The sequence below is a fragment of the Brachyistius frenatus genome, unplaced genomic scaffold (assembly GCF_029030835.1).
Source record: "Brachyistius frenatus isolate BFR_SWC_R1_liver_20210118 unplaced genomic scaffold, ASM2903083v1 Contig_16, whole genome shotgun sequence".
Taxonomy (NCBI): domain Eukaryota; kingdom Metazoa; phylum Chordata; class Actinopteri; family Embiotocidae; genus Brachyistius; species Brachyistius frenatus.
The window spans coordinates 4,536,489-4,562,062 of NW_027210615.1; the positions used below are offsets into that span (position 1 = coordinate 4,536,489).

Genomic DNA, 25,574 nt, shown 5'->3' on the forward strand with positions numbered 1-25,574 from the left:
CAACATTACTTCAATGTAATGTTGAATTTACTTCAAGCTGCTTTAGTAAAATCCCGTCGCTGTGTATGTACTCATGATATACCACGAGTCTATTTGTCAAGATCTAACAGTAATGCACAGCCTCCTTGTCTGACTAACGGCACCACAGTCATCTGTCCCTTCTAGTCAAACGTGAAATGAACTTAAATTGAGAAAGAATGCATTTGCTCACCCAATTTCTGCGCTCTTTAGTAAATATTTAAAGGACGATCTGAGGTGTGATTCCACTTTTATTCACATCACAGTTAACAACTTGTCACACTGTGATTGAACATAATTTAGTCTCAATACCAAAGTATCTAGCTGAAGTTCACTTTGACCATTTCCTGACACTTTATGCCTTCACCGAATATTTAATGTGTTGCCCCAATACGTGTTTATGACAGCAACAGGTATTATTTACCAACAAATATTTATTATTTAAAGCATTAATATAAATAGTTAGGTCATGTTGCCTGCCCTCACTGATATAAATAGGGTGCACAAAATAATAAAAACATTTGTGAGTGTCAAGTAGCAAATTAGACCCTCCAACATAAACACATGTGATGTTTTGCAGCAGTCATAATGTTTGTCAAGTGAACCTAATATACTGTGAGTGTGTGTCTGCTGGTAGTAATTAATACAGCTACTTTTAATTAAAAAAAAATTAAAAAAATACCTCACTTTCTAGCATAGACAATAGCGGAAGAGAACCGGTAGGGGGCAGCAACAGACCACCGCTGCCACCCGGAGCCTCGAGAGGAGGAAGCGGAAGAAGAGGGAGGAAGGAAGCGGGGAGGTATAAACGTACAAAACAGAAAGGAAAACAAAAACAAACAAAAAAAACAGATATGTTCGGACTTTTCGGGAAACACAAGCCTGTGAAAATCAGGGGTTTCCGTGGAGGTAAAAAGTACGGAGTTGCGGCGAAAGATGTGAAGGAGCTGCTCAAAAAGGGCTGCAAGTTGTTCCAGGTGAGCCGCGCGTTGGACATCAAAACACGTTCAGCTGATCTTGTGCGACAAGATCAAACGGAGAAACGTCACCGCTGCTGGTAAACAGGAGAAACACGCAGCTGTGACAGGAGATTAAATTAAAAAAAAAACCGCTGCAGATGTTTAAATGCTGAGGTCAGCAGCACATTAGTCACTTATGTCGTCAGGAACATACAGACGAGGAGCAGAAAGCCACAACGGGTTCCTCTGCACAGCTGCATCACCAAACACACTTTGTTTAAAACGGGTTCCTCTGCACAGCTGCATCACCAAACACACTATGTTTAAAACGGGTTCCTCTGCACAGCTGCATCACCAAACACACTTTGTTTAAAACGGGTTCCTCTGCACAGCTGCATCACCAAACACACTTTGTTTAAAACGGGTTCCTCTGCACAGCTGCATCACCAAACACTTTGTTTAAAACGGGTTCCTCTGCACAGCTGCATCACCAAACACACTTTGTTTAAAACGGGTTCCTCTGCACAGCTGCATCACCAAACACACTTTGTTTAATCTCTAACGAACAGGAGGAGGACGTGTGGGTGGGAAATACAACCTCGGGTTATAGTCAGTTTGTTCAGCGTGAGCTTTGAGGGAACCCAAGATAAATATATCTAATCTGAACAGACTGTGACGAATGAAAGAGAGTTTAATCTAAATAAAATGTTTAAAAAAAATGCAGATCCGTGTTTCCTGTCAACGAGCGTCTCCATACTGTGTGCCGAGCCTCCTAAAACCCCGGAGCGCCTCTCGTGAACAGATGGCGGCCTGTGGTTCATGACCTCAGGGGCTTTTTGTCTTGACTCGTGAATTGAAAATCAACCCGTGTGATAAACAATCAGAAGCATAAAGAACACGTCAATGTAAATAATCCATATTCAAAGTTTCCCATCCTGTCGTTCACAGCTCCCGCTGTCCGGTGCTCGCGTCTGTCTGTACGAGGACGGGACAATGGTGACGGAGGACTTCTTCAAAACGCTGCCGGATAACAGCCAACTCGTCCTCCTGTCCGGAGAGCAGACGTGGGTCGGAGGTACGCGAACCGATCTCCGCGTCGCTGCCACAGAAAGGAGGGCACGCGGCGTCCCCTCTGAAGATGGACGACGGCGTCTCGCTTTTCTAACTCCTGCGCATCTCGTTTTAAGTTGCGAGCGACATCGGGCAGCTACTGAGCACGGGCAGGCACGCCGACGGCCTCATCGAGGCAGCGAAGGAGCTGCTCTGCGACGAGACCTCCTCCAAGAGGCGCAAGATCCTGACCGACCTGCTGCTCAACCTGGAGGACACGTCCGAGCTGGAGAGCCGGGCGGAGGACGAAGACTGGTTCAAAGGTACGGAGGCCGGCGACGGTGCTTCTGGTTCAAAATCAGAAGTACCGCCTCGGTAGTTTTTGTGGAGTCGAAATCAGGAACGTCGTGAGTTGTGTGTTTTAGTTTTGTTTATCCTGTGCAAAATGTAAACGCGTCATGAGAGGCGGGATATTGTCTGAATATAACGTCCTGGCCGACGCGACCCACGCAGGAGTGGAGGCCGTCTGCATTCATACGCAGAAGTTCCACATCTCCAGGAAGAAGTATTCCAGACTGCGGGCAGCAGAGATGACACGCGCACACACACACACACACACACACACACACACACACACACACACACACACACACCATTGTTTACTGACGGATGGGGAAAGTATACAAAAAAACGTCCTTTTTTTTTTTTTTTTTAAATAAATTTGCTGACACTTTGCTCTTCAGGTCAAACTTTAGATTTCCGGCCCGTTTGCTAAAAGGCTCGAGGAAAAAACAAAAAACCAAGCGTGGAGTGAAACGGGTTTCGTTTCAGGTGTTGACGCTCGCTTCAAAACAAAGTCCGCCTACATGAAGTTCAACTGTGAAAGCCGGATACGAGGCTACGTGAAGGAGGTAAAACTCGGGAGCGCCCGGAGCCTTTGGTCAGCCACGTGGCACGATGTCCAACGGTGGCGGTTTTAACTTCTGTTCTCGTCGGGCTCCTCTGTGTCTGATTTCAGGTGGACGCCGCCGCCAAAACGATACAGAGAGCTAAAGTCAGGACGGCGTTTCGGAAAGCGTCCGAGCGGATGGTGGAAATGCTGAAAGCGGCCAGATACAACGGCCGCTACTTCGACCGGACCGACAAGGGGCCCGACCGCCTCTGTACTCCGGAGGGATGGTTCACCTGTCAGGTACTGAGGGGAGGAGACGGCGGGCAGGGACGAACCGACGCCAAATGCGGACGACGTGACCTTTTGACCCCGACGGATTGTTTGAGGTCTGGCCGACGAACAACGCGGCAACAACAAGAGAGTCGCGTCGTTCCCGGACGCCATGACAGAAAACTGGAGCTGCCGTTGACCTCCGTCTAAACCTCTTCCTCTTCTCCCCTCACCTCCTCAGGGCTCCTTCGACGAGGAGGTGTGCCGGTCGCTCCACTCCATCAACCCCTACGGCAGCCGAGAGAGCAGGATCGTCTTCAGCACCTGGAATCTGGACCACAGGTCGGACGCCTTCGCATTAACGCCAGACGCCTTCGCATTAACACCAGACGCCTTCGCATTAACACCAGACGCTTTCGCATTAACGCCAGACGCCTTCGCATTAACACCAGACGCCTTCGCATTAACACCAGACGCTTTCGCATTAACGCCAGACGCCTTCGCATTAACGCCAGACGCCTTCGCATTAACACCAGACGCCTTCGCATTAACGCCAGACGCTTTCGCATTAACGCCAGACGCCTTCGCATTAACGCCAGACGCCTTCGCATTAACGCCAGACGCTTTCGCATTAACGCCAGACGCTTTCGCATTAACGCCAGACGCCTTCGCATTAACGCCAGACGCCTTCGCATTAACACCAGACGCCTTCGCATTAACACCAGACGCTTTCGCATTAACGCCAGACGCCTTCGCATTAACACCAGACGCCTTCGCATTAACGCCAGACGCTTTCGCATTAACGCCAGACGCCTTCGCATTAACACCAGACGCCTTCGCATTAACACCAGACGCTTTCGCATTAACGCCAGACGCCTTCGCATTAACACCAGACGCCTTCGCATTAACGCCAGACGCTTTCGCATTAACGCCAGACGCTTTCGCATTAACGCCAGACGCCTTCGCATTAACGCCAGACGCCTTCGCATTAACACCAGACGCTTTCGCATTAACGCCAGACGCCTTCGCATTAACGCCAGACGCCTTCGCATTAACGCCAGACGCTTTCGCATTAACGCCAGACGCTTTCGCATTAACGCCAGACGCTTTCGCATTAACGCCAGACGCCTTCTCATTAACAACAGACGCTTTTGCATTAACACCAGACGCCTTCGCATTAACGCCAGACGCTTTCGCATTAACACCAGACTCTTTCCCATTAACACCAGACGCCTTCACATTAACACCAGACGCCTTCACATTAACACCAGACGCCTTCACATTAACACCAGACGCCTTCGCATTAACACCAGACGCCTTCGCATTAACACCAGACGCTTTCGCATTAACAACAGACGCTTTCGCATTAACACCAGACGCTTTCGCATTAACACCAGACGCCTTCGCATTAACACCAGACGCTTTCGCATTAACAACAGACGCTTTCGCATTAACACCAGACGCTTTCGCATTAACGCCAGACGCTTTCACATTAACACCAGACGCTTTCGCATTAACACCAGACGCGGTCTCACGCGTTGTTTTTTTGCTCCCCTCCGCCTCCCCCCCCCCCCCCCCCCCCTTGTCCAGGGTGGAGAAGAAGCGGGCGATCGTCCCGGCTCTGCTGGAAGCGCTGCACGACCGCAGGAGCGCCGACGTAGACTTGAGCTACTTCTACCGACTGCTGTTCACCAGAGAGAACCTGAAGCTCGTCCACATCGTCTGCCACAAGAAAGGAGCTCACAACCTGTCGTGCGACACCGAGAAGGTTTTCGGGAAAGCGGACAAAACAAAGCGGAAGCCCGGAGTGAAGAAGAGACGCTTGATTTGAAGATTTCCAACACTTGATTATGAAAGATGTGTTTTTAAAAAAAATATATATATATGTTTTTATCATGTGTATGCGTTGGGACACGTTTGATCAACTTACAGTATAATCACCTCCAGAAGTTGCCTTCTATGTAAACATTAAGATTTCCTGCCAGCGTTCCTCGCGGAGCTTCAATTTGTTGTTTGAAGTCCGAAAGGAAGTAATTCCACGGAGACGAGCCTGGACACCATGAGAAACATTTATTTGTTCTTAACGTCGGCACGGTGACGTCCAATACGCGACTCGGTTACAAAGACTGAACGAGGCACTCGCTCAGTCAGTGAGTTGCATAGGAGAATATGAAAAGCATTTTACATAAATAAGGCGGTAAAAATATATAGAAAAGATTTGATTGGACGGTCAGAACAACCAGGTATATACAAAACAGTCCAAACAGGTGTGGATGCAGCAGCAGTAGTGCAATCACTGTTAATATTACATTTTCAAATTCAGGTTTCTGCAGACTGGACATTTTAATGTGAACCTCCAGTGTGTTTCAACAATAATTGTTTTTTTTTATATATATAATTGTTATTTTTGCAAATATGAGCCCAACCTTATCAGGGAAAACTGTTAGCTGCATTGATATGTATGTGTACAGACAGACGTGTTCAACGGTACAAAGCTGCCAATGAAAACTGAACATGCATAGATGTGTTGGAGGAACATTTGACACTTGGTGATCAACGACAATCATTCCTTCATCATAAACAATGAATTTATGGCATTAAAGACTCTTCCTTCCTGAACTGCTCTTCGGCGGGAGCTCCGTTCTTCTACATTTACATCATCCGAACTCGGATCAGGAAACCGTCGGCGCGCCGCGTCTCTCGACATCCGCATGTTAGAAACTGTGTTTGTAATTTGTAGATTTGCGGGTGAAAAAAAACAAAAAACAAAAAAACAAACACACAACAACAAAAAAAAAAGCACTTTTGAAGTTTAAATTAAAGCAGTCTTTGGCATCTCGCAACGCTAAATCTCTAAGTGTAAAGCCGCACTCAGATTGTGAAGCAATTCTGTTCTCGGGATTGATTTGTCTTTATAAATTCAGTCCCTCCAGGAGTTCGCAGTTTTTTTGGGTGATTGTTGCGTTACATTTTGTTTTATTTTACGGTGGATTTTATTTTAAAAAATTGCGATGTAACCGAGTTTTAAGTGAGTTGTTTTTTTGGGGGGTAAAATTTGGGGAAATAGGCAAAATTGAAAGTCAATACCTGATAAACAATGATATGTAATCAGTTCCTGTGATACTAATGATGCTGCACGTCACAGAAATATTGTAGTTGGAACGTTTTATTTCATCTTTTCTTGAATTTGAGAACCACGGTGCTCAAAGTTGCAACAAAAACTCATCGACGGGACGTCGCGTTAAAAAAAAAACGGAAGTCTGTGACTGCGACAGAGAACTCGAGGCGAATATCGCCGAGAAGGCTGGAAATGGCTTTAATTATCACTGCGATCACAAGATTGCGATTTTCTGGAGGGACTGAAAAATGCCGCGTCGGCACCTTCCGGGTAAGAACCCGTCAACGTCACGGCCGGGCCGACGTGAGCAGAAACTCGGCAATAAATAATTGAACAGCAACGACCGCGTTGGCTCACGAGATCTACGTACTCGTTTTATTAAGTTACAAAAATAACTGTGTCAGGTATCGAGCCAAATGTTTTATGGGTCGAAAGCAATTTGGCGTTCCAAGTGCGTTTGGACGGTCCTTCGCCGGGTCTTAAAAGTTGCACGTCGAGATATTTGCGTTCGTGGCAAACGGCGGGCGACGCTCGCTCGCTCGGACGGCGTCGGCTCGCCCCGTACGTGTTCCTTTCTTACTTCGGCGGACTTCCGTCGCCGTCGGAGACGGGCGCGCCTAGCGCTGCGCCGCTCCGTCGTCTCGCTGCGTGCCGCCGAGGCTCGCCTCCTCCTCGTCGTCGCTGTCCTCCCGTGCGTAGTAATGTCGCCGCCGGTTCCCCCGGTGGACGCCGGCGGACGTCTCCGACGGTCTTTGAGGGAAGTCCTGTCGGGTAGGAAAGAGCGAAACGCAGTCAGCGCGACGTGATCGTCATTTCAAAACCGTCAAATTTGACCAAATCGAGTCCTTCAATTAAAAAAAAAAAGGAACAAACATTTTGCATTCACAAAGCGCCCGGGAAAAAAAAAAAATAATCAAAGTCTGCATCCGTGGAGAGATTTAATGTCGGTGTTGTGCAGCTTCGGAAGTCGGTTGTTTAACCTTTAATGCTGGAACTGGCTGTGAAAGCATCTTTCCTCTGCAGCTTCAGTTCGTCCTCGGTTGCCGAGAAGCTCTCGATATGATGACGTCGTCAACACGAGCCGGTGTGCTCTTTTATTAGCCAATAACAGGTTCTTAAATCGGTTGTGAACGCAGCGCAGACTGTAACTCCGCACGCGGGACGGCGACGCGCCAAACATCCGAGCAACGTCTCAGATCGGCGTTCCTCCCTTCGCGTCTCTCTTTGGACTCCTTGATTTCTGGGAGCGGAACGAGTTTGCGACTTTACTCCGACGCGCGACCGGACGGGAACAAAACGGAGCTTTTGTCCAAACAAACCTCTCGTCACGACGCAGTCGAGCAATCGGCGCGTTTTTGCCGGGAAGCCGATGAGGTCACGTCGTTAGCTCATCTTGAACTCGTTGATAAATGCTTCAGTGACCTTGTGGTTCCTCTCAGCTTCAGTAACGCCTGAAACATCCAGCAGGAATTACAAGTTGCTCCGACGTAAATCCTCATTTGGACATTTTGGGAATCAGCATGTGGAGTTTATTACCAACAGAACTTGAAGTCCATCCTGACTTTGATCATTTTAAACTCAAACTGGAAGGGTTTTTAAAAGAGGGATCGGATCCATTTTTTTCTGAGTGCGTCTGCATTTCCTGTTAAGTTTTGTGTTTTGCGTCTCCATACTTATTGTCGTCTGTGATTTGGATCGTCGTTTGCGTGTGGTTTACGAGTTGTTGAGTTTCCTGTACTTTAAAGGCCCGTCTGGCGATGGGCATTGCAAATTAGCTTAAGCTATAAATGCAGTGGTGTGTCACATTGTTTATTCTACATACTCGTCCCGACACAAATAAACATAAACAAAACCAATAATAAAAAAAAATAATAAAAAAAAAAAACACTGTGAAAGCAGAACAAAACGCAGGTACTTCTTCCAAACTGGAAACTTTACGCTATAAAAACCTGTTTTGAGCAACTGAATCCGGCCGCAGGTCATCGGGGAGGAAGACGAAGACGCCTCACCTGGACGGTGTCCAAGTTCCCAAAGAATTGCTCCACGGGAAGAATCTGGTTACTGTCGTCATCCGGGAAGAGGTTTTTAGCCGTTTCTTCGTACTCCATGTGCTCGGGCTCCTGTTTGTCCCGCGCGCTGTTGACGCCGCAGCCGTCCGAGTCCTGCCCCGTCCTCAGCTCGTTCTCTTTGCCCTCCCGTCCTTCGCGCTCCGGGGACGCCGAGCACCTCCTCCTGCCAGCGGACTGGTGGCACTCGCAGCTGATGCGGGACAGTCTCTCCAGGGCACCCGCCGGTTTACCGAAACCGCCATCGGTCGAGCTGCTCTCTGCTGCCGAGGGCGTCTTTGGAGTTTTCATCCATCTCTTCCCTCGGGGAGAAGCCTGGGGACGGACAGTTGGAAGAACAGGGTGAGGACGGCGGGACAGTTAACCGGAGCGCCTCGGGTGCAATTGCGAAGTCTAGAAGCCGTCAAGGTGCTTTTTTTGTTAGTTTTTTTTTTTTTTTTTAGAAAGGCAACACGAACCTTCCTGGAGCCTCTGGAAGAGCCGCTCTTCCTCTTCCTGGGCTTCACGTCGTCGAGTTGTCCAGGCATCTGCAAAGCAACGCGAGCGGTTGCTTTTAATCGCGCGTCACGATGTTTTCACTCCAACGAAGTCGGTTTCAGGCAGCTGTTGGGACACCAGCAGCTCTCAGGCTCCTGCTCAGGTAAAGGCAGGTTTATTTGCACGGCACCGTTTTAAACAAGCCACACAAAAACAGTCAAAGCATCAAAACATCAAGCAAAAGAAAAAAAAAAAAAGACATTAAAACATTCAAATAAAAGAAACAACAACAAAAAACCATGCTGAAATAGGATCAAAGTTACGGTTCAGTGTAAGAAATGAATCCAGATGCTTAAATTTGTGCCTTCAGATAATCGTCATCGTCTTAACTCTTAATGAAAACGATGCACTGCTTGATTGACAGAAAATGACGAGCCAATTATTTCCAGTGAACCAAATCGCCAGTTTGATTCATTTGAGAATGAAGAAAAAGCTCAAACTTATTTACGCGGAGCTTCTTCAGCGCGAATAGTTTCCGCTTCCTGTAATCCTCCGCGGCAATAAAGTGATTATCGTTTGGCTGCGGGCTGTCAACATTATTTGGTGAATGAAATAATCGTGACTTGCAGCCCTGCTCAAAATATATGGGATTAATATGGAGCCGCAGTCTTCACATTTCGAGGAGCAAAAAAAAAAAAAAAAAAATCAATAAAAGTAAGACGATTTGCGTTAAAAGGTTCAAAGGGGGCGCAGTCACACTTCACGAGTTGCTGTTTCAAGTTGATTAATTTTGGAAACCCAACCTGAAAGTCCCCCCGAGCTGCTCGAAACCCCGACGACGCCCGAGCACCCCTCCGACCAAACTCCTCCCGTTAAATGGGCGATTTAAGGTCCCGCTGCTCGCCGCTCGCCGCGTCAGCCCCTGAACCTCTGACCCCCACCAGCTGGACATTTAAGACACTTTGGACCGCGCCGAATTACTGTTCACGAGAAGACAGATGGTGCTTTAACTCCGACAACACCACCACGTTGTCCTTTAACGGAGCTCATTTAGCTTTCGCCAATAAAAACAACAACAACAACAACAACAACACATTGTCGCTCAAAGACACTAGCGATAGGGAGCGGAGTATTTGTTTTACGCAGCGCGCACGGCAGACAAACGACTCGGGCTTTGTCCGTCGTTCAACTGACACCAACACGGAGGTCGTGGAAAAGGAAAAACCAGCTCGGGTGACAAGATGCGGTCCAGTCACGTCCCCGCGTCTCAGCTACACGCTAACGGGGCTAGCAGCAGAGCTAAGCGCTACCAACAACTCACGATGTGTTTACGTCGCGAGCTGCCGGCTCCTTTTACGCGTTGTATCCAAACGCTTCAACCTTTGTGGGTCATTTGCAGGTTTCTCCGCGACCTCGGGGTTGTTGTTTTTTTTTCCCCCCCAAGTTCGGGCAGTTTTTGTTCCGTTTCGAGCTTCCCCCGTCGTCCGGTCTCGGCTTGCAAAAAAAAAAACCACCCGCGATAACGTCCCGATGTGAGGCGGCGCCGCCCGCGTTCAGTCCGTCTGCCGCTCCGGCGGATTTCCTGGCGGACGGGTTCACTCGGAGGTGACGGGGACGTCGTGAGGACGTCCGGACCGCAGACCGCGGACCGCCACGTCCGCCTCTCGGTGGAGGAACATTGGTGGAGTCGAGGTTGTGACGCCGTTACGGTTCTTGCACATTTTTACCTTTAAATAAGTTAACTGTAAAAGACTTCTTTTTTTTTTAAAGTAGTAAAGGCTCAACACGTAAACGTGCATTTCAGATTTTGTTTTTCACTTATTGTGCGACTTTTATTTGAATACCTAACTCTAATAAATAAGTTGATTTATGTCCGACGTGTTAAACTTTTGTTCGGTATTCAATAAAAACGTGAATGATTTATTTTGAAAGGAAACGCGGTGGTTTCCGTGTTTCAGCCCTCTGATGGTCGGCTGGGAGCAGCAGATGTTTTTCTCTCATCACATCACAAGACACTAGTTTTGGTGTCTTTCATGTGGACGTGGCCCGGTGACGGGACCACCGTGGACTCTCCGTGTTTCTGTCGGTGTACATGTGTGAGATTAATGGTGACTTCGTGAACTTCTGATTTGCAAAGTTGGTGGTTTGGTTTAACAAGGTCGCGCGAGGTTAGGGGAGAAACGTCATGTAATGCCTGAAGATGTCCGCAAGATGGCGCCAGAGGATTTTTAATGCTCTCTGCGTGGCGACGTTTGTGAAGGACTTTTGATTACAAGAAATATCCTTTCTATATTACAGAGCAGGTGTTTATTGTCATCACATAACTGACTACTGTATGCTATGTGCCTGCATCAATAACTACCTTCAGAAGAAGAACAAGTTGTGCTTGAAACAACGAGGTACCTTTAAAACTGTGCAGCAGCAAATGATCACAACTGATCTTTTTTTTTTTTAACATTTGGTCTAATATAATATTTGAAAACAACATCACTTTACTTTTGCAGGGTATCTATTATTATATTCTGTATTTGTTTATTGTGTTTATCCCTATAGCTGTCTGTACCCAGTCACACAGTCGTATAAAACTTGAATAAAGTGTATTACTGTTCACTTTTTAGCCTAATTATGCCCATTATTTTCAAAATATTTTCAATTTTAGTTCTAATTCTCATAATTTCTTAACACGGCCGATATAAATATAAACAGATAAAAGTAAAGCATGTGGCCGATGGTCGGCACTGGACACCTGGTGTGTGGGAGAAATGTAAACCGGCTGGTCCCAGATCAGTGTGCATCATTAGGGGGAGGAGATATTTGGGGAGGTGCGGGTGAGACGGTGCTGTCCCGCAGCTGGTCTCCAGTCTTTGAGGAGACAAAACGCAGAGAAGAGGTCCCGGGAGACAAGCTGCTTACTCGGAACCGTTTTCCCGCAAGGAGGGGGCGATGTGTGACTCCGCCGGGCGCTGTCATGGGCTAAAGTGGCCCCGGAGCTACTTCACGCATCCAGGGGCCCAACCTCTGGGGTCCACATGAGGAGGGACGGCGGCGCTGGACTCCACTCGGACGCACAGTTGTGAAACGCCATGAAGGCAACACGTCCAGCATCTCAGGGTCCCTGCGCGCCGCAGTGACAGTCATGGATCACTTGTTCCGGAGGAAGCGGGTCGGTCTGCTGAAGCCCCTGCTGAGTCTGTCGCTGGTGTTTGCTTCTTTTCTCATGATCCACAAGCTGAAACTGTCAGAGAAAGACGCAGTGGGAGCTAAACATGTGAGGGATGCAGGCTGGTGCGGCTCCGAGTGTTTTTCATTCAAGAAGGGAGTCGTGAAAAGTAGTTTGGGGAGCTCGGAGTCTCCGGTGCCCGGTAACGATTTGGATTCGCAGCGGGTCTCCAACAAGACTCCGGCTTCCTGGGACGCGCAGGTTCTCAACTGCAGCGAGGACGCGTCGGTGAGGACCCAGGACTGGTTCCGGCGCTTGGACCCGAGATTTCACCAGTTTGTTCTGCACAGACACTGCAGGTATTTCCCCATGCTCATCAACCACCCGGAGAAATGCACGGACGGGGAGGTGCACCTCCTCATGGTGGTCAAGTCCGTTATCGAGCAGCACGACCGGCGCGAGGCGGTACGTAAAACCTGGGGCAAGGAGCACACCGTGGGTGGAAAGAAAATCACAACTTTATTTCTACTGGGAAGCCCCACCACGGGCAAAGACACCAAGAACCTCCAGAAACTGATCGAGTACGAGGACCAGATCTACGGGGACATCCTGCAGTGGGACTTCATGGACACTTTCTTCAACCTGACCCTGAAAGAGGTCAACTTTCTCAAATGGTTCGACATCTACTGCCCCGGCGTGCAGTTTATATTCAAAGGAGATGACGACGTGTTTGTGAACACAAACAACCTCCTGGAGCTCATCGGCTTCAAAGTGGAGGAGCGCAAAGAGGCCGGCTTGTTCGTGGGGGACACCATTTCCAAGGCCATCCCCATCCGAAACCGCCAGAGCAAATACTACATTCCTAAAGAGCTGTACGATAAGCCGTACCCGCCCTATGTGGGAGGCGGGGGGTTTCTCATGTCCTCCCAGCTGGCCCGGAGGCTCTTCGTGGTCTCGGAGGACCTGGAGTTGTACCCCATCGACGACGTGTTTTTGGGCATGTGCCTGCAGAAGCTCCACTTGGCCCCGGAGCTGCACCCGGGCTTCAGGACATTCGGCATCACCAGGCGCAGGGTGAGCCCCATGAACAGCGAGCCCTGCTTCTATAAAAACCTCATCGTGGTGCACAAACTGAGCGCGCAGGAGCTGATCAGGATGTGGAGCGTGGTGCACAACGAGGAACTGGTTTGCGCGCAAAGGACCTCCGTATGATTGACAGCTTGTATAACGTAAACAACTCCACCAAGGCTGAGCTCACAGGTAGAAAGAGTCTCGGAACATATTGATCGCATGTCTTGATGCATTTCATGGAATCTGCGCGATTCATCGCAGAGTTTTTTAATCCAGTCAACGTTCAAATGTCACTACTCGCGCTGATATTAGGGAACATACTGCAAATTCTCAGCTGCAGAGCTTTCTGCAGTTGACTGAACAGGTTGGATTTCCTCTCTCTGTTTCCCCCTGTTGTAAAACCACTACCACACAGCTCCACGGTGGCAGAGGGTTCTGATTCTCGGTGCCATTTTGGGATTGTATTGTCTTAATTTGAAACCCGGTGATTCCTTTGGTCGTCAAGACGTGGAGTTTGAGTTTGTACAGGTATGAATGAGACAACTTGTTCCATCCAGGTGTCCCCCCCTCCCCCCCCCCCCCCCCCCCCCCCCCCCGAGGCCGATCATTTCATCCTCATTTTCTGATTTCAGGATTTCATTGTGACTGCAAAGTGAACTTACATTGACTTCGAGCACAGAAGAAACATCTGCCTTCATAGTAAAGTGATTATTTTGCAGAGCATTGTGAAATTGTATAAAAATCAAATGATTTTTTTTTTTTTAAAGTTAATATATTGTTTTATTGTACATTCTATTTTTTAATTCACTGCGTTAGAGAAGCTGCAACCAAAGAAACTAGCGGGCTGTAGATTCATGTATGACAGTGTAAATAAAAGTGGAGCTCCATCAGCTTTGTAAGTACAGAATGACTTGCAGCATTTGAGTGATACGGATGTTTGAACGGCACTCTGGTAAAGAGTTAGAATAACATCAGTGTCTCAAGGTCTGCAGTCAAGAGTCTGATTTGTTATGAACTAAAGTACAACACACGTCTCTTTTTATATCAGGGGGCTGTTACATAAATCAGGTCCCCACCGCTTTAGGTAACGTAAAATCACATCTGATGAGATCAGCTTAATGTAGCTTTATTTAACAAATGCAAATACAGAAAATAAAAGCCATTTGATGCCAAAATTATGAATCAGAAAATACAGACTACTGTGCACATACAACACGAGAACATAATCCACTGTTGCTATAGTTGTCAGTAAAGAAGCATATTGAAGCCAACATGATGGATTCTTTTACATATCATCATAACAGCTTTTTAGTTGTTTCCCCGCTAATAATAATCACAGTCTGAGAACATCTGAGACTGTTTTGGGGATGTGTCTGTTCAGATATATTACAATCAACATCGTCATAACACTGTATAGTACAAGAGGAGGAGTCAAATTCAACAGATAATTATGACTTTGACAAAATATTGAAGTTTTATTTTATTTCTGAGTTTGTGTTTATATCAGTTTGAGGCCACTGAAGTGCTTCAAACTGCTTGTTTGAGTGTCAAACTGAGCAGAAATCAAGATTTGAGTTAAAAGAAATTCAACTGTACATTCATCTGCAGTATTTACTTTCATTTGAACAATTGTATAAAGTTAAACTATCTACTTTATGTCTCCGTGACTTCCGCTCCAGATTGTCAGTAAGCGTTAAGCAGGGAAATAAGTTAAGTGTACTGAACATTCAGAAGTGAAACATCGTCCCTTTGGCAAAGTGCTACTTCATTCCTTCTCTATAGTTGATTAAAGACGGAGAGGAAACATGTAAACATGCAGTAAAGCTGCTCTCAGGTTTGAGGACTGAACGTCGGTCTGCGAGAGAGTTGCCCGGACAGGAACGTCTTCTGCTTGTGACTCAACCTCGACCTCATTCCTGCTCTGATTACCACGACAAGAAGAAGAGTGTGTGTGCGGTGCATGCACTGATGGATTACTGTCACGACACTGGTTATCCTTCTTCAACTGATTCATCCTGTGTAGGCTGATTCTGCACAAGTGATCGCTCGCTTTTATTTATAAATATAAAATTGCCCATTTTTATGAAAACGGTGAAAAAGAAAATAAATGCTCACATTTATAGCAGCATTGGATAGCTTGTGCAGCAGTGACAGAAAACGTCAGGTTTCTCTAGCCTTTAAAAACATCTGTATACTGGGAGTGTGAGAACATAGCCCTGATGATGTCAGAGTGATGTCATCACGGCTGTCTCAGCTCGGGTTCGGAGGCAACACGTTTATAACATACTGTAGAGCCTGAAGAGCTATCTGAGGATATGGAGTTAATAAATTCTTGGTATTTACCAAACAGATAAGAGTTTAATGAGAAGATGCCACTGGTTGCATGATGGGAAATGTAGGATCAAGCACTTTTACAAGGGACTGAAAGTCTGAATATTTCTGCTAATTAAGCTGTATCTTTTAGCAATCCCTTTCTGTTTAAAAGGTGAGTAAACCAACCTCAAGGGAAGTATAAAATTGCTGAACTACTACTTTTAGCTGTAAACAGAGGCCCCGAACGGCAGTGAGCGTTATGAAAAAGGAGAACCTCAAAACCCAGAAATCCTGGAAGGATTAGTCAGTAATGAGCACACGGTGAACTCGTGTTTACGAGCCCCGCGAGTCTGACTGACCACAACAGGACGGCAATATCCTTTAACACGGTGAATCTTAATGACCACCATCCGTGTCCAGTTTGTACACAAGCTGATAAAACTGGCGTGGTCCCTTTTTGGTCATCTTAAAAGATGTCAAATATATTGATGGCTTCAGTCAAAAACTATATTTGTTTTGATATATTGCATATGTAAGTGGATACATGTGAAACCTACCAGTTGCGTTTTCTAAAAGTGACGAAATGCAGGAAACATGGGAGAGGGTGGGGTTGTTTGTTGATGATGGCTTTCTCCTTTAGGTGGGTGGGGTGGGTGGAGGGGGCGTCTCCTGGGTGCTTCGAGCCCGACTTCAACGTTTCCCCGGTGTACACCCTCTGGCCGGCGGTGCCAGCGCTGGGATCCGGCTGCCTCGGCCCCCGGGCCTGGCTCTGGCCCCGACCGACCAGGCCCGCTTCAGCCCGGCTCCGCCGACGGACCTGCCTGGACACACGAGCAGACGGCATCCGTCCGGTGAGCCGCCATCGGACCTGCGTGTTCTCCTCTACTGTTTTCCACTAAACAAACTGCCTGCATCACCTGCGAGCGTAAACAGGAAGGTTCCTCGATGTCAGCAGCTCGAGGTGATGTGACCACACACTGGGAGAGATCGTGCCCTTTGATTAGGGACTGTGAGGTGACTGAGTGTGTGCTGCTGTCACAAGGCTTTCTTTCATCAGACGGTGAACTACTGTTTATTAGTTTACTAGTTTATTATCAGTCAATTATCACTCAAAATCTACCATAGAAAAAGTGTACAGATCCATTACTGAAGTCGTAATGCCCCTCTGAAATACTTAATTACAAGTAAAAAAAAAAAAAAAAGGTCCGGCATTTAACATTTTACTTAAATAGACTACTTGATTTGGAGGCACCCGTGGTTGCCGGTAGCAACGGCAGATGTGTTTCACCAGTAGAGGAACTGGTGTCATCTTAAAGGGGTTTTGGCCGTGTGAAATTTGAAGAGATTTCAAAGGTGGTCAGTAAAAATGAGACGTGCTACGGAGAGACAGTTACAGATTGTGACTATGTAAAACGGTCGTTGCTAAAAACATGCTCACCATAAACCGTGAAACAAAAACCTGGGTTACATGTAAATAACAACCTTCAGGATGTGACCTTCAATATTTTCAGCATCGGTCTGCTGGTGTGACTGCACGACACCGACGGTCAAGTCCGGCATCAAAAAAAACTAACAATAAAACAACCGTTGGCTTAATAAAAATCAACCGCACGTACAAAAAGCCGCATTCTTGCGAAACGTCACTAAAAATGGAAACAGCAATGTCCGCGACACGACACTCCCAATTTGATCTGTCACTATTTTTACGTGCCCCTTTCTGCTCAGACAAGAAAGCTGTAGTGGAAAAGTTACAACCTGACGTTTCACCAACGAGCGTGGCCACTTTCTGCAGCTCCCACAGTCAGCGTTGGGGAGGTAAGGCGGAGGCCGGGGGTGTATGAATGCTTTACCTTGTGCTGGCTGGGTTCTGTGGGACACCGCAGTCCTGCGTGAGTTTTGTTTACAGCCCTCCCTGCCCATGAGGTGAGTCTTCCAGGCCTGGAACAGGGACAAAAGTAGCTCAGTGAGCGCGTTCCTCTCCGCGGGTACTTTCTCGACTGGGACGACCGCGGGTGACTGTGGGTCCAGTCAGGGCCCCGACTGGCCGCCCCCCCCCCCCCCAGCCCCACTCCTCCTCCTCCTATATCCCCCCTCCCCCCCTTCACATCAACACTGCCGTCTTTCATCGGGTTCACACTCAGAGCTCTGGCTAAGAGAGCGCAACTTTCTGTACATGTTTGTTGTCACCCATCTGTGAGGGTGTGTGTGTGTGTGTGTGTGTGTGTGTGTGTGTGTGTGCGTGTGTGTGTGTGTGTGTGAGGTGAGAAACTCCAGATTGTGATTCAGATTTAATGAGAACACAGATGTGTTACAGCTAAAGCCGAGCAGCATGTGCCACTTTACAGTTGGACGTAATCTTCACAATCTGTTTCTCATCTGTTGCCGAGTCTGGACAGTAGGTGCTTTACAGGGTTTGAAAATGGCTGGTAAAAAAAAAGAACAAATTTAATATGATTACATTTTTAAGTTTAATCATAATTATTCTCTGAGTTTTGTTTTATGTTTTTTTTTATTATTATTATTATTGGTTTGCTTTTAATGTTTTCGTAGACCAACAGCAATGTTGAAAAAGACACACAAACTTGTGTTTATGAAGATTAACAAGGCTAATCAACATTTTAACATCAAACTTTATGTCATACTGTAGCAGAACAACACAAAGATCATTATGGAAGACAAATTAAGATCGATGTTAGTTACAACTGAGCCTTTACTTATAAATGTTTTCTGTGAAAGAAGGCTGATTTCTCTGTAGATATTTTGACAGTTAAGTATTTGGCAACACTCCAATAAATGACATAAGTGACTGGTTGTTCAACGTTTTACTGGGTGGAGGCTGCGACTTCTTACAGTCCTTCAGCTTTTTACATATTTTTCCAAACCAACCGCTGCTACTGCTTGTGTTAACATCAAATTCACCGCTTATAGTAATGAACTGATTTCAAGGCAAACCATCACTATTTGGTAGAAGTGAGCAAAACTGAACTTTGTTTTGCGTTTTAAAAAAAGGACGATTACTTTATGTTCACTACTTTTTGTTTAGCAGGTCGTTTCTTTCCATCCAGATTGGCCAACTGGAAATCAGGAGCAACAGTCTTGTCTACAAATTCTGCCAGCACACCTTTACATTACAAAAATGAAAACAACACCTAACATGACTAGTGGTTCTCAAGTGATCAAGCCTTGTGACGCATATTATTATTTTTTTAGTCATGAAATCACGAGCCAATTTTTTTGACTTTTTTTTTTTTTTTAACCATGCAAATGTTTTTTTTTTTAAGAAAATAGAGCAATAATATGAACTGCCTTTATGCTCGTTAAAACATTAAATAAACACAACACAAGTGAAACTGGGGCTAAAACTCCAATGAAAGAAAAGCCAGACTTATCTTAAAATACAGGCAGATAAGCTTTTCAAACAAGTTTGAACTGGTGCTCCTCATTAAGTTTCAAGAATCCACACTCACCTACATCAAAATAAAAGGCAAACTTATCTTGAATTCAATAAAAAGTCAGACTGCTTATTGAATTCAAGATCTATTCCTTACATTGTTTACAAATGCGCAAATGGGACCTAAAGACTGATGTGACATTTGTAGTCATGACAACGCTGGCAGCAAACAGCTACATCACGCTAAACATAAAATAAATTTAAAAAAAAGCTGCTTCAAAAATTTGGATTACTTCAAAGTAAAAGTTTGACTTTTCCCTCAACTCGTTCTTTCACGCACACATTTGTGGACGATTTAAAATGTGACCCACTTTCGGATCGTGACCCACCAGTTGAGAACCACTGTCTTAGAGGCATTACGGAATAGATGAACTCCATGAACTTATCAAGGAAAAATCTGCCTTTTCTGCTGCTCTCTTCGCTGTCCCTACACCAGGTCCCTGTCTCTACATCAGGTCCCTGTCCCTACACCAGGTCCCTTTCCCTACACCAGGTCCCTGTCTCTACATCAGGTCCCTGTCCCTACACCAGGTCCCTTTCCCTACACCAGGTCCCTGTCTCTACATCAGGTCCCTGTCCCTACACCAGGTCCCTTTCCCTACACCAGGTCCCTGTCTCTACATCAGGTCCCTGTCTCTACATCAGGTCCCTGTCCCTACATCAGGTCCCTGTCTCTACATCAGGTCCCTGTCCCTACATCAGGTCCCTGTCTCTACATCAGGTCCCCATCTCTACATCAGGTCCCCGTCCCTACATCAGGTCCCCGTCCCTACATCAGGTCCCCGTCTCTACATCAGGTCCCCGTCCCTACATCAGGTCCCCGTCTCTACATCAGGTCCCTGTCCCTACATCGGTGCCAGGCCGGCAGGACGTGTGCTGCTCAGGCTGAGTCTGATTTGAAGAGTGCCTCCTTGAAAGACGACTTGCATGATTCATTAGGCTCGACAAAGACAGAAGTCAGAACGGAAAGGGGAAATGAAAGGGGACACCATTGTTAGGTCTGTTTGTGAAGCAGAGAATCTTGTACTTCCCAAAGACCCGAAGGATTAGCGTTGGGTATGCAACTGCAAGGAAACATGACTATTGTATATTCAAAAAAAATACATTTGAACGATGGCTTTTCCCTGAAGTTATATTATGTAATATTCAACACTCAGGTTGTAGCCAATGCATGTTCATGTTTTGGAGTTTGCAGTTTGATTACATTTCCTCTTTGAAACAATCTGCTGATTAATACTGAGCTTAGATAAACAGTAAATCTTGACTGGCAACTTTTTATTGCAACAGATGAACAGTTGCCAACATACAAATCAGCAGGAGCACTTTTTTTTCCAGAGTTTGTGAATAGTTTCAAAAGCACAACATTATCGTTAACCACAAAGACTGCTAACAAGTGAAGGAAAACACAGCTATCAAAAAATATCAAACTTTGTATCTATGAACATGTGATCAGAGCGCTGTGGTCTTTACTTCTCCTGAAACTAAAAGGAATGTGAAGCATGTGATGCTATTTTCTTCATCTAGAGACAAACGATGCAGCCCATTCAGGACAAAGGCTTCGCCTCTTTTGAAGTCCCTAAAGGCCAACAACAGTTGTGTTTTACCTCAACACCTGTTTGCTCCTTAAGCCTCATATTAGATGCTTTTAGTTTCTGTGTTGATATGAAAGAGATAGAAAAGCTTCCTGAGTGACGTTCAGTTCGGAGGTCAGTGAAACAAATCCACATTCAGACGGGTTTTTTTTTTTTTTTTTTTTCTTCTTCTTCTTCTCACAGATTTGACTATTTTATTACCTGGGAAGCATCTCTAGATGTTTGATTTGGGACATACATGTTCCAGTTTTTTTTTGCCTATTTATCAGTTCATAACTAAATATTTGTGACTTGAATGTGCAGAATCTCACCTCCTCTCCAGGCATGAAGTTGTTGTGACACAAAGGACAGTGGTTGGAGCCTTTACCCGAGACGGAGGCTGAAACAGAAACACGACACCTTTAAGCTGCCTGTCGTACAATTACAGAAAAGGTCCCGAAACACCAGACAAAATGATGAAATTGCACCACTGAGGGAGAACAGCGTTGAACACGACACACCTTTGAGCATCGGGAATATTCTGGTCAACATAAATCTATCATAGCTCACGAATCAAGCGTCCGTTTTATCACTTGTAATGATCAGAGCAAGAGAGACTTTAAGTTTACGGTAATACAAAAGGCTCACTGGTGTAAATTATTTATGGAACATATGGCTGGTGTTGGGGACGAAGCGTAAGCCTTGCATTATCTGGCTTTATATTTTAGGAATATTGAAGTCGCAGGTTCTCGAAACGTGGCGAGCACCGATGTTGAGAGCCTCTTTCTAAGAATCCAACACGTGAAAAACAAAACTGAAGATCTTATAAGAAAATCTGACCTTAGTTTAGTAAATACTGGTAACAGGGCTTTGTACTCTATCACAAATGTACTGAAGACAGCACTACAGAAAAGGTTCGGAGTAATACTGTGAACATAGAGAATATGTTTAGGATCTAAATTGTTTTTACCAGTCAAGACTTAAATATTCAATAAAATGAGCAAAATATATGGAAAGAAATGGACATGTCAATGGTCATGGGTGCCAAACTTAGATTGTCTTCTTAGATTCAGGTGTTTAGATATTAAGGTAAAAAAAAAACAGGAAGAAAGATACAAAAGCTGAAGCATTTTCATCTGTCATCTTATTTATCAAATCAATCATTATTTAATTTGGTTAATTAGTGTTTCAGGAAGGATATCTTTTGGAACAAATGTAATGGTTAATCAGACCGTGGGCATCCAGTTTTTTGTGAGCGTGAAGGGGAAGGAGGAAGTTTCCATGTTACGCTGACAAACAAGTTTCCAGATTCACAATAGACGAGATGAACTGCTTCTCCGCATCAGATGAAAACTATCAACTGTAGTTTCCAGTTTTTACGGCTGCTGTTCAGCTGAACATCTGTTGGGTTAGCGACTAGAAATGGAACCAAAGTGAAAAGTCCTTCACAACCAAAAAAACAAAGGTTTAACTGGACCAGTGTTGATATGAAAAATGGGTTTAGACCTGGGAAAAAAAAGGCAAAACTTCACACCAGCGTATTTAAATATTTCAGACTGAAATACATTTTTTTTTAATAGAATCATTGTTGTTATTATTTGACTTTTTGGAGGTCAAACTAAATTAGTTGTGAATGAAGGGTTCAACTTAATTGAACTTTGAAATACAAAGTTGTGAGGCTGATTAGGTGAAATCATCTGGACAGTGCTGACCTTTAAAAAAAATGGTGAACTGCAGAGTCGAAGACAGAAAGACCTATGACATTAGTTTTGGTGCACTTTCTACTTTTAATATTTATAGCTCAATAAAAGACATGGTTTGCAATCGGTCGTGAGGAGGAGTGATTGTTTGTATTACATGATCTTTCTCAAATAAACTGTTTACTTTACATTTGGTTTGTGACCAAACTAGCTATCGTAGCAAGTTAGTCAGGAAGCCAGCTGGCTTTGTGGGCTATCGTGGCGAGCTAACACTGACTGTTCACCTGATCATGCATCAAAGCAACCCATTTTTTCTTGTTCTTTAATTGGCAGACTCAGAGACCCGACCTCTGTGCAAATGACCATGCGTTTTTCCTGTTAAATACAAAACACAATCAAAACAAGAAAGTTGTGAAGTTTCCCACCTAATTAGCTGACGTGCAGAGAGGTAGCACAAAACTTTAGTCACTGTAATATTGCGCTTGCTGTACCCATTAATATGTCAACAGCGTATTCAAATGTAAGCCCCGTACGCTGGAAGGCGGAAAAGTTCAAAGTTAAAGGGAAAACACCAGTTTGTTAAATCGGTAATACATTTTTTGAGTGAGGTCATGTCTGACGAGATTTTGTTTGGACATTTGCAGAGTTAGAATTTGAATTAACTATTTCTGCTCACGTCCTGTGGATTGATGAGTGCTGTAGGTAAAACTCTGCACTACTGCAGTAAACAGTAAAGCAGTTATTTTGTCAGATAGGCTGAAATGTTTCTTGTCAATTTTCTGTCACATAATAAATGACACATCCTGGCTGTGTCCATAATTCTGCCTGGAGACTTTGGGTTCATTCCTCCATCTTTCCTCCCAATTATTCCTGTCTGTATCTACACTTTCACCATCCAAAATACTAAAATATAAGAGAGGACAAAAAAAAATAATAATACTGTTTTCAAACAATACCAACAAACCGCCTTATTTCAATTACGTTAAACCTTTTTGTTTTAATGGATGCAAAATGTGAGAGAGAACTCACGGTTGCAGGCGGGACTCTGAACATGACAAGTCAGGTCGTCGGTGGCCACGGCCTCTGAGCAGCGATGGCACTGGCTGAACATGGACCTGTTTTCACATTCACCCAGTAAGTGCTCTGTGAGGCTGGCTATCTCGACTACCTGTGAACACAAAGCAGAGCCGGACATAAAGTCTCCGTCGCCGTATTACTGACGTGGTGATTATGTTTTTCAACTTGATTAAAGCGCCAAACCGTTTAGTCTGGAACAATCTACCTGTCTGCATTCGTCGCAGCGCCGCAGCATCGGACAGTGTTTCCAGTAGTGCAGGTCCAATCCATCCTCTGTGAATGACTCATCCTTTTTACTGCAGAATATACACAAGCTGAAACAGAAAGTGGAGATCCTATTAGATCACATCCTGTCACAGCTTATTACTGGAACACTAATAACATAAAAAGTAATACATTAAGTGAAAGTTAATGTAACACCTCAGTTGGAAAGAGAATTGACTGTGTGACACTACACACCAAACATTAAACCTGGGAACACGGCGTGAGACTAATAAGCCAAAGCCTGTCGATACACATTCATATTACTGCACCGACTTTTTAAAGGTCTGCGTCGGGTTTTGAGTTACTTACTTGTCCAAATAGTTGATAGATTGTTGGACATCTACACTGTCTCTTATCTTGCTCTGGGGTCCTTTTGTAATAGCTGAAAATGAACAAGACAGTTTGTTATTTGTCAAAACTGCACAAAATTGGAGGTCACCTTTTCAAGAATGCACCAAATGACAAATAAAATCAAATAACAGACTTTACAGAACTTAAAAATCACATTGGGTACATCATTCAGTTAACAAGAGTTTTTTTTATGTATAGACTTTGATAGCTGAGTAATAAATGATGCCAACATGTCAAGCTTTAAAGATATATAAGCAAGAGTAAGATGTATCACTAAAACTAAAGTAGCAGCAAATCTAATTTCTACATTTTGTTATAAGTCTTACACCGTTATATTGCCTTCAACTGGAGTTTTCTGCTGCTGGCATGTTACGACAATCGCCATGCTTGTAGTTCAAGGAAAGCGCTGTTGCTATGCAACTGACAACAAAAGTAGATGTGTAAGGCTACTTATCCCTGTAAATATAGTCAATGATTTTCTTTTTTTTTTCTTTTATATGTCAGTTCCATGCTGAAGAACCAAAAAAAAAAAAAAATGCTTTCACCTCTGAAAAGTACATCAGCACACCATGGTTGTTTTGTACCATAAAGATGTATCTCTTCTTACTTTAAAGCCATCCGTATATGATGATATGAAAAGGGACTAAAGTGCACTTTTTTCATTCAATTTCCACGTGAACATGTGGACATACTTGCTTTTCCAGCTTTTTGGGACTCTTTCTCAACTTTGTGAGGTTCCTTTTTGGCCGTTTGTCCTTTGGTACGTTCATCCCCTCTCTCCTGGACAATCAGACCGACAAATATGATCAGATGTCAAGAAAGCACAGATCCAACCACACAACGTCAACAATGACACACGCAGACAGTTAAGTCAGGATAAATGACACATTACCTATGGAGAAATAATCTGCCAGTGTTGTCAAATATATATTTGTGTTGTGTTGTGTTGTTTGACCACCTATACAGTCAAGATTTTACCAAGTGTGTTTGGAGTCATAAATTGAAATTAGCAGTTGTAGGAGAAGTGGTGTAATTGCAGACAGCTCCACCTACTGTGATCTCTTTTAGGGCGGCCAGCTGCTCCTGTAGGGAGTGGATCTCCTCCTTCTCCTTTTGCCCCTCCAGCTGAACACCGTCCTTCCTCAAAGTCTGAGTGAAGAGTGCCACCCATAAGTCTATTTGTCAGAGTTCCTTTTTATCCAGTTCTTTCACTTGTTAACAACATTTTATCATCATATTATGTCTTGCTTCCCACACCATTTTTTGTTTCTTTATTTAAGTTGAAGCTCTGCAGATTGTTGTAGATACATTCAGGTGCTGTGGTTGCGTTGGCAATAACTCAACTCAACTCAGCATGAATGAGTGCTACTCAAAAGCTTTGCCATTACGTAATGGGAAAGCTAGGCCTCTAATAAGGTAGTAAGAAAGCTCGGTCCCTGAGTGAGTCATAAACAATTCAGTACACAATATCACACTTTCTTTACTTTGTAATTCCACTCGTTGACAACAAGCTTAAACTTTATGACATTTTGTCTGGTTAATATGCAAATGTCGAGTTTATTGCAAACAAACCCTACAAGTGGTGGTGATGAAAAAACACCAGCAACATTATACCACAAACAATTACATGTGTGGATGTGGCGTTGGTCATTTGTTGAAACAGGAGATAAAAAGAAAGAAAAGACTGTGCTGGCTTTGGAAAAGGCAAATTGTTGTCCGTGCAACATGAACCAGCTTCCTTCTCCATTTAACTGTCAGCTTGAAGA

The 25,574-nt window shown here is 44.9% G+C and overlaps 4 protein-coding genes across 4 annotated transcripts in view; 2 read left to right on the top strand and 2 right to left on the bottom strand.

Annotated features, from left to right (window-relative positions):
* Positions 1–806: 806 nt before the first annotated feature.
* Positions 807–5,965, top strand: dffb (DNA fragmentation factor, beta polypeptide (caspase-activated DNase)). Its single transcript, XM_069694053.1, has 7 exons — positions 807–995; positions 1,926–2,052; positions 2,165–2,350; positions 2,859–2,938; positions 3,046–3,219; positions 3,431–3,531; positions 4,780–5,965. The coding sequence occupies exons 1-7, from the start codon at positions 873–875 to the stop codon at positions 5,018–5,020; spliced, it is 1,032 nt and encodes a 343-aa protein (XP_069550154.1). The 5' UTR covers positions 807–872; the 3' UTR covers positions 5,021–5,965.
* Positions 5,243–10,482, bottom strand: cunh1orf174 (chromosome unknown C1orf174 homolog). The gene is made up of 4 exons (XM_069694054.1): positions 10,172–10,482; positions 8,832–8,900; positions 8,317–8,688; positions 5,243–7,071 (listed from the first exon to the last, which is right to left on the bottom strand). Exons 2-4 carry the CDS (start codon positions 8,898–8,900, stop codon positions 6,925–6,927), a joined length of 588 nt encoding a protein of 195 aa, XP_069550155.1. The 5' UTR covers positions 10,172–10,482; the 3' UTR covers positions 5,243–6,924.
* Positions 10,483–11,714: 1,232 nt separating this feature from the next.
* b3gnt7l (UDP-GlcNAc:betaGal beta-1,3-N-acetylglucosaminyltransferase 7, like) lies at positions 11,715–13,968 on the top strand. Its single transcript, XM_069694092.1, has one exon. It carries the CDS (start codon positions 11,987–11,989, stop codon positions 13,220–13,222), a length of 1,236 nt encoding a protein of 411 aa, XP_069550193.1. The 5' UTR covers positions 11,715–11,986; the 3' UTR covers positions 13,223–13,968.
* Positions 13,969–14,191: 223 nt separating this feature from the next.
* The window catches only part of cep104 (centrosomal protein 104), a 32,669-nt gene continuing 21,286 nt past the window's right edge, over positions 14,192–25,574 (bottom strand). Inside the window, exons 15-22 of the mRNA XM_069694073.1 lie at positions 24,862–24,957; positions 24,501–24,588; positions 23,767–23,839; positions 23,399–23,507; positions 23,146–23,284; positions 20,749–20,816; positions 17,245–17,332; positions 14,192–16,215 (exon numbers count right to left, since the gene is read on the bottom strand). Coding sequence (XP_069550174.1) covers positions 16,085–16,215; positions 17,245–17,332; positions 20,749–20,816; positions 23,146–23,284; positions 23,399–23,507; positions 23,767–23,839; positions 24,501–24,588; positions 24,862–24,957 — 792 coding nt within the window. The 3' untranslated portion in view covers positions 14,192–16,084. The remainder of the gene's footprint in view (positions 16,216–17,244; positions 17,333–20,748; positions 20,817–23,145; positions 23,285–23,398; positions 23,508–23,766; positions 23,840–24,500; positions 24,589–24,861; positions 24,958–25,574) is intronic.

Coding starts and splice junctions, on each gene's coding strand:
- dffb (XM_069694053.1), top strand. CDS start 873: ATGTTCGGACTTTTCGGGAAACACAAGCCTGTGAAAATCAGGGGTTTC. Junction 2,351..2,858: donor GGACGAAGACTGGTTCAAAG/GTACGGAGGCCG, acceptor GTTTCGTTTCAG/GTGTTGACGCTCGCTTCAAA. Junction 2,939..3,045: donor TACGAGGCTACGTGAAGGAG/GTAAAACTCGGG, acceptor GTCTGATTTCAG/GTGGACGCCGCCGCCAAAAC.
- cunh1orf174 (XM_069694054.1), bottom strand. CDS start 8,900: ATGCCTGGACAACTCGACGACGTGAAGCCCAGGAAGAGGAAGAGCGGC. Junction 8,689..8,831: donor CTTCCAGAGGCTCCAGGAAG/GTTCGTGTTGCC, acceptor GTCCGTCCCCAG/GCTTCTCCCCGAGGGAAGAG. Junction 7,072..8,316: donor GGAACTTGGACACCGTCCAG/GTGAGGCGTCTT, acceptor CCTACCCGACAG/GACTTCCCTCAAAGACCGTC.
- b3gnt7l (XM_069694092.1), top strand. CDS start 11,987: ATGGATCACTTGTTCCGGAGGAAGCGGGTCGGTCTGCTGAAGCCCCTG.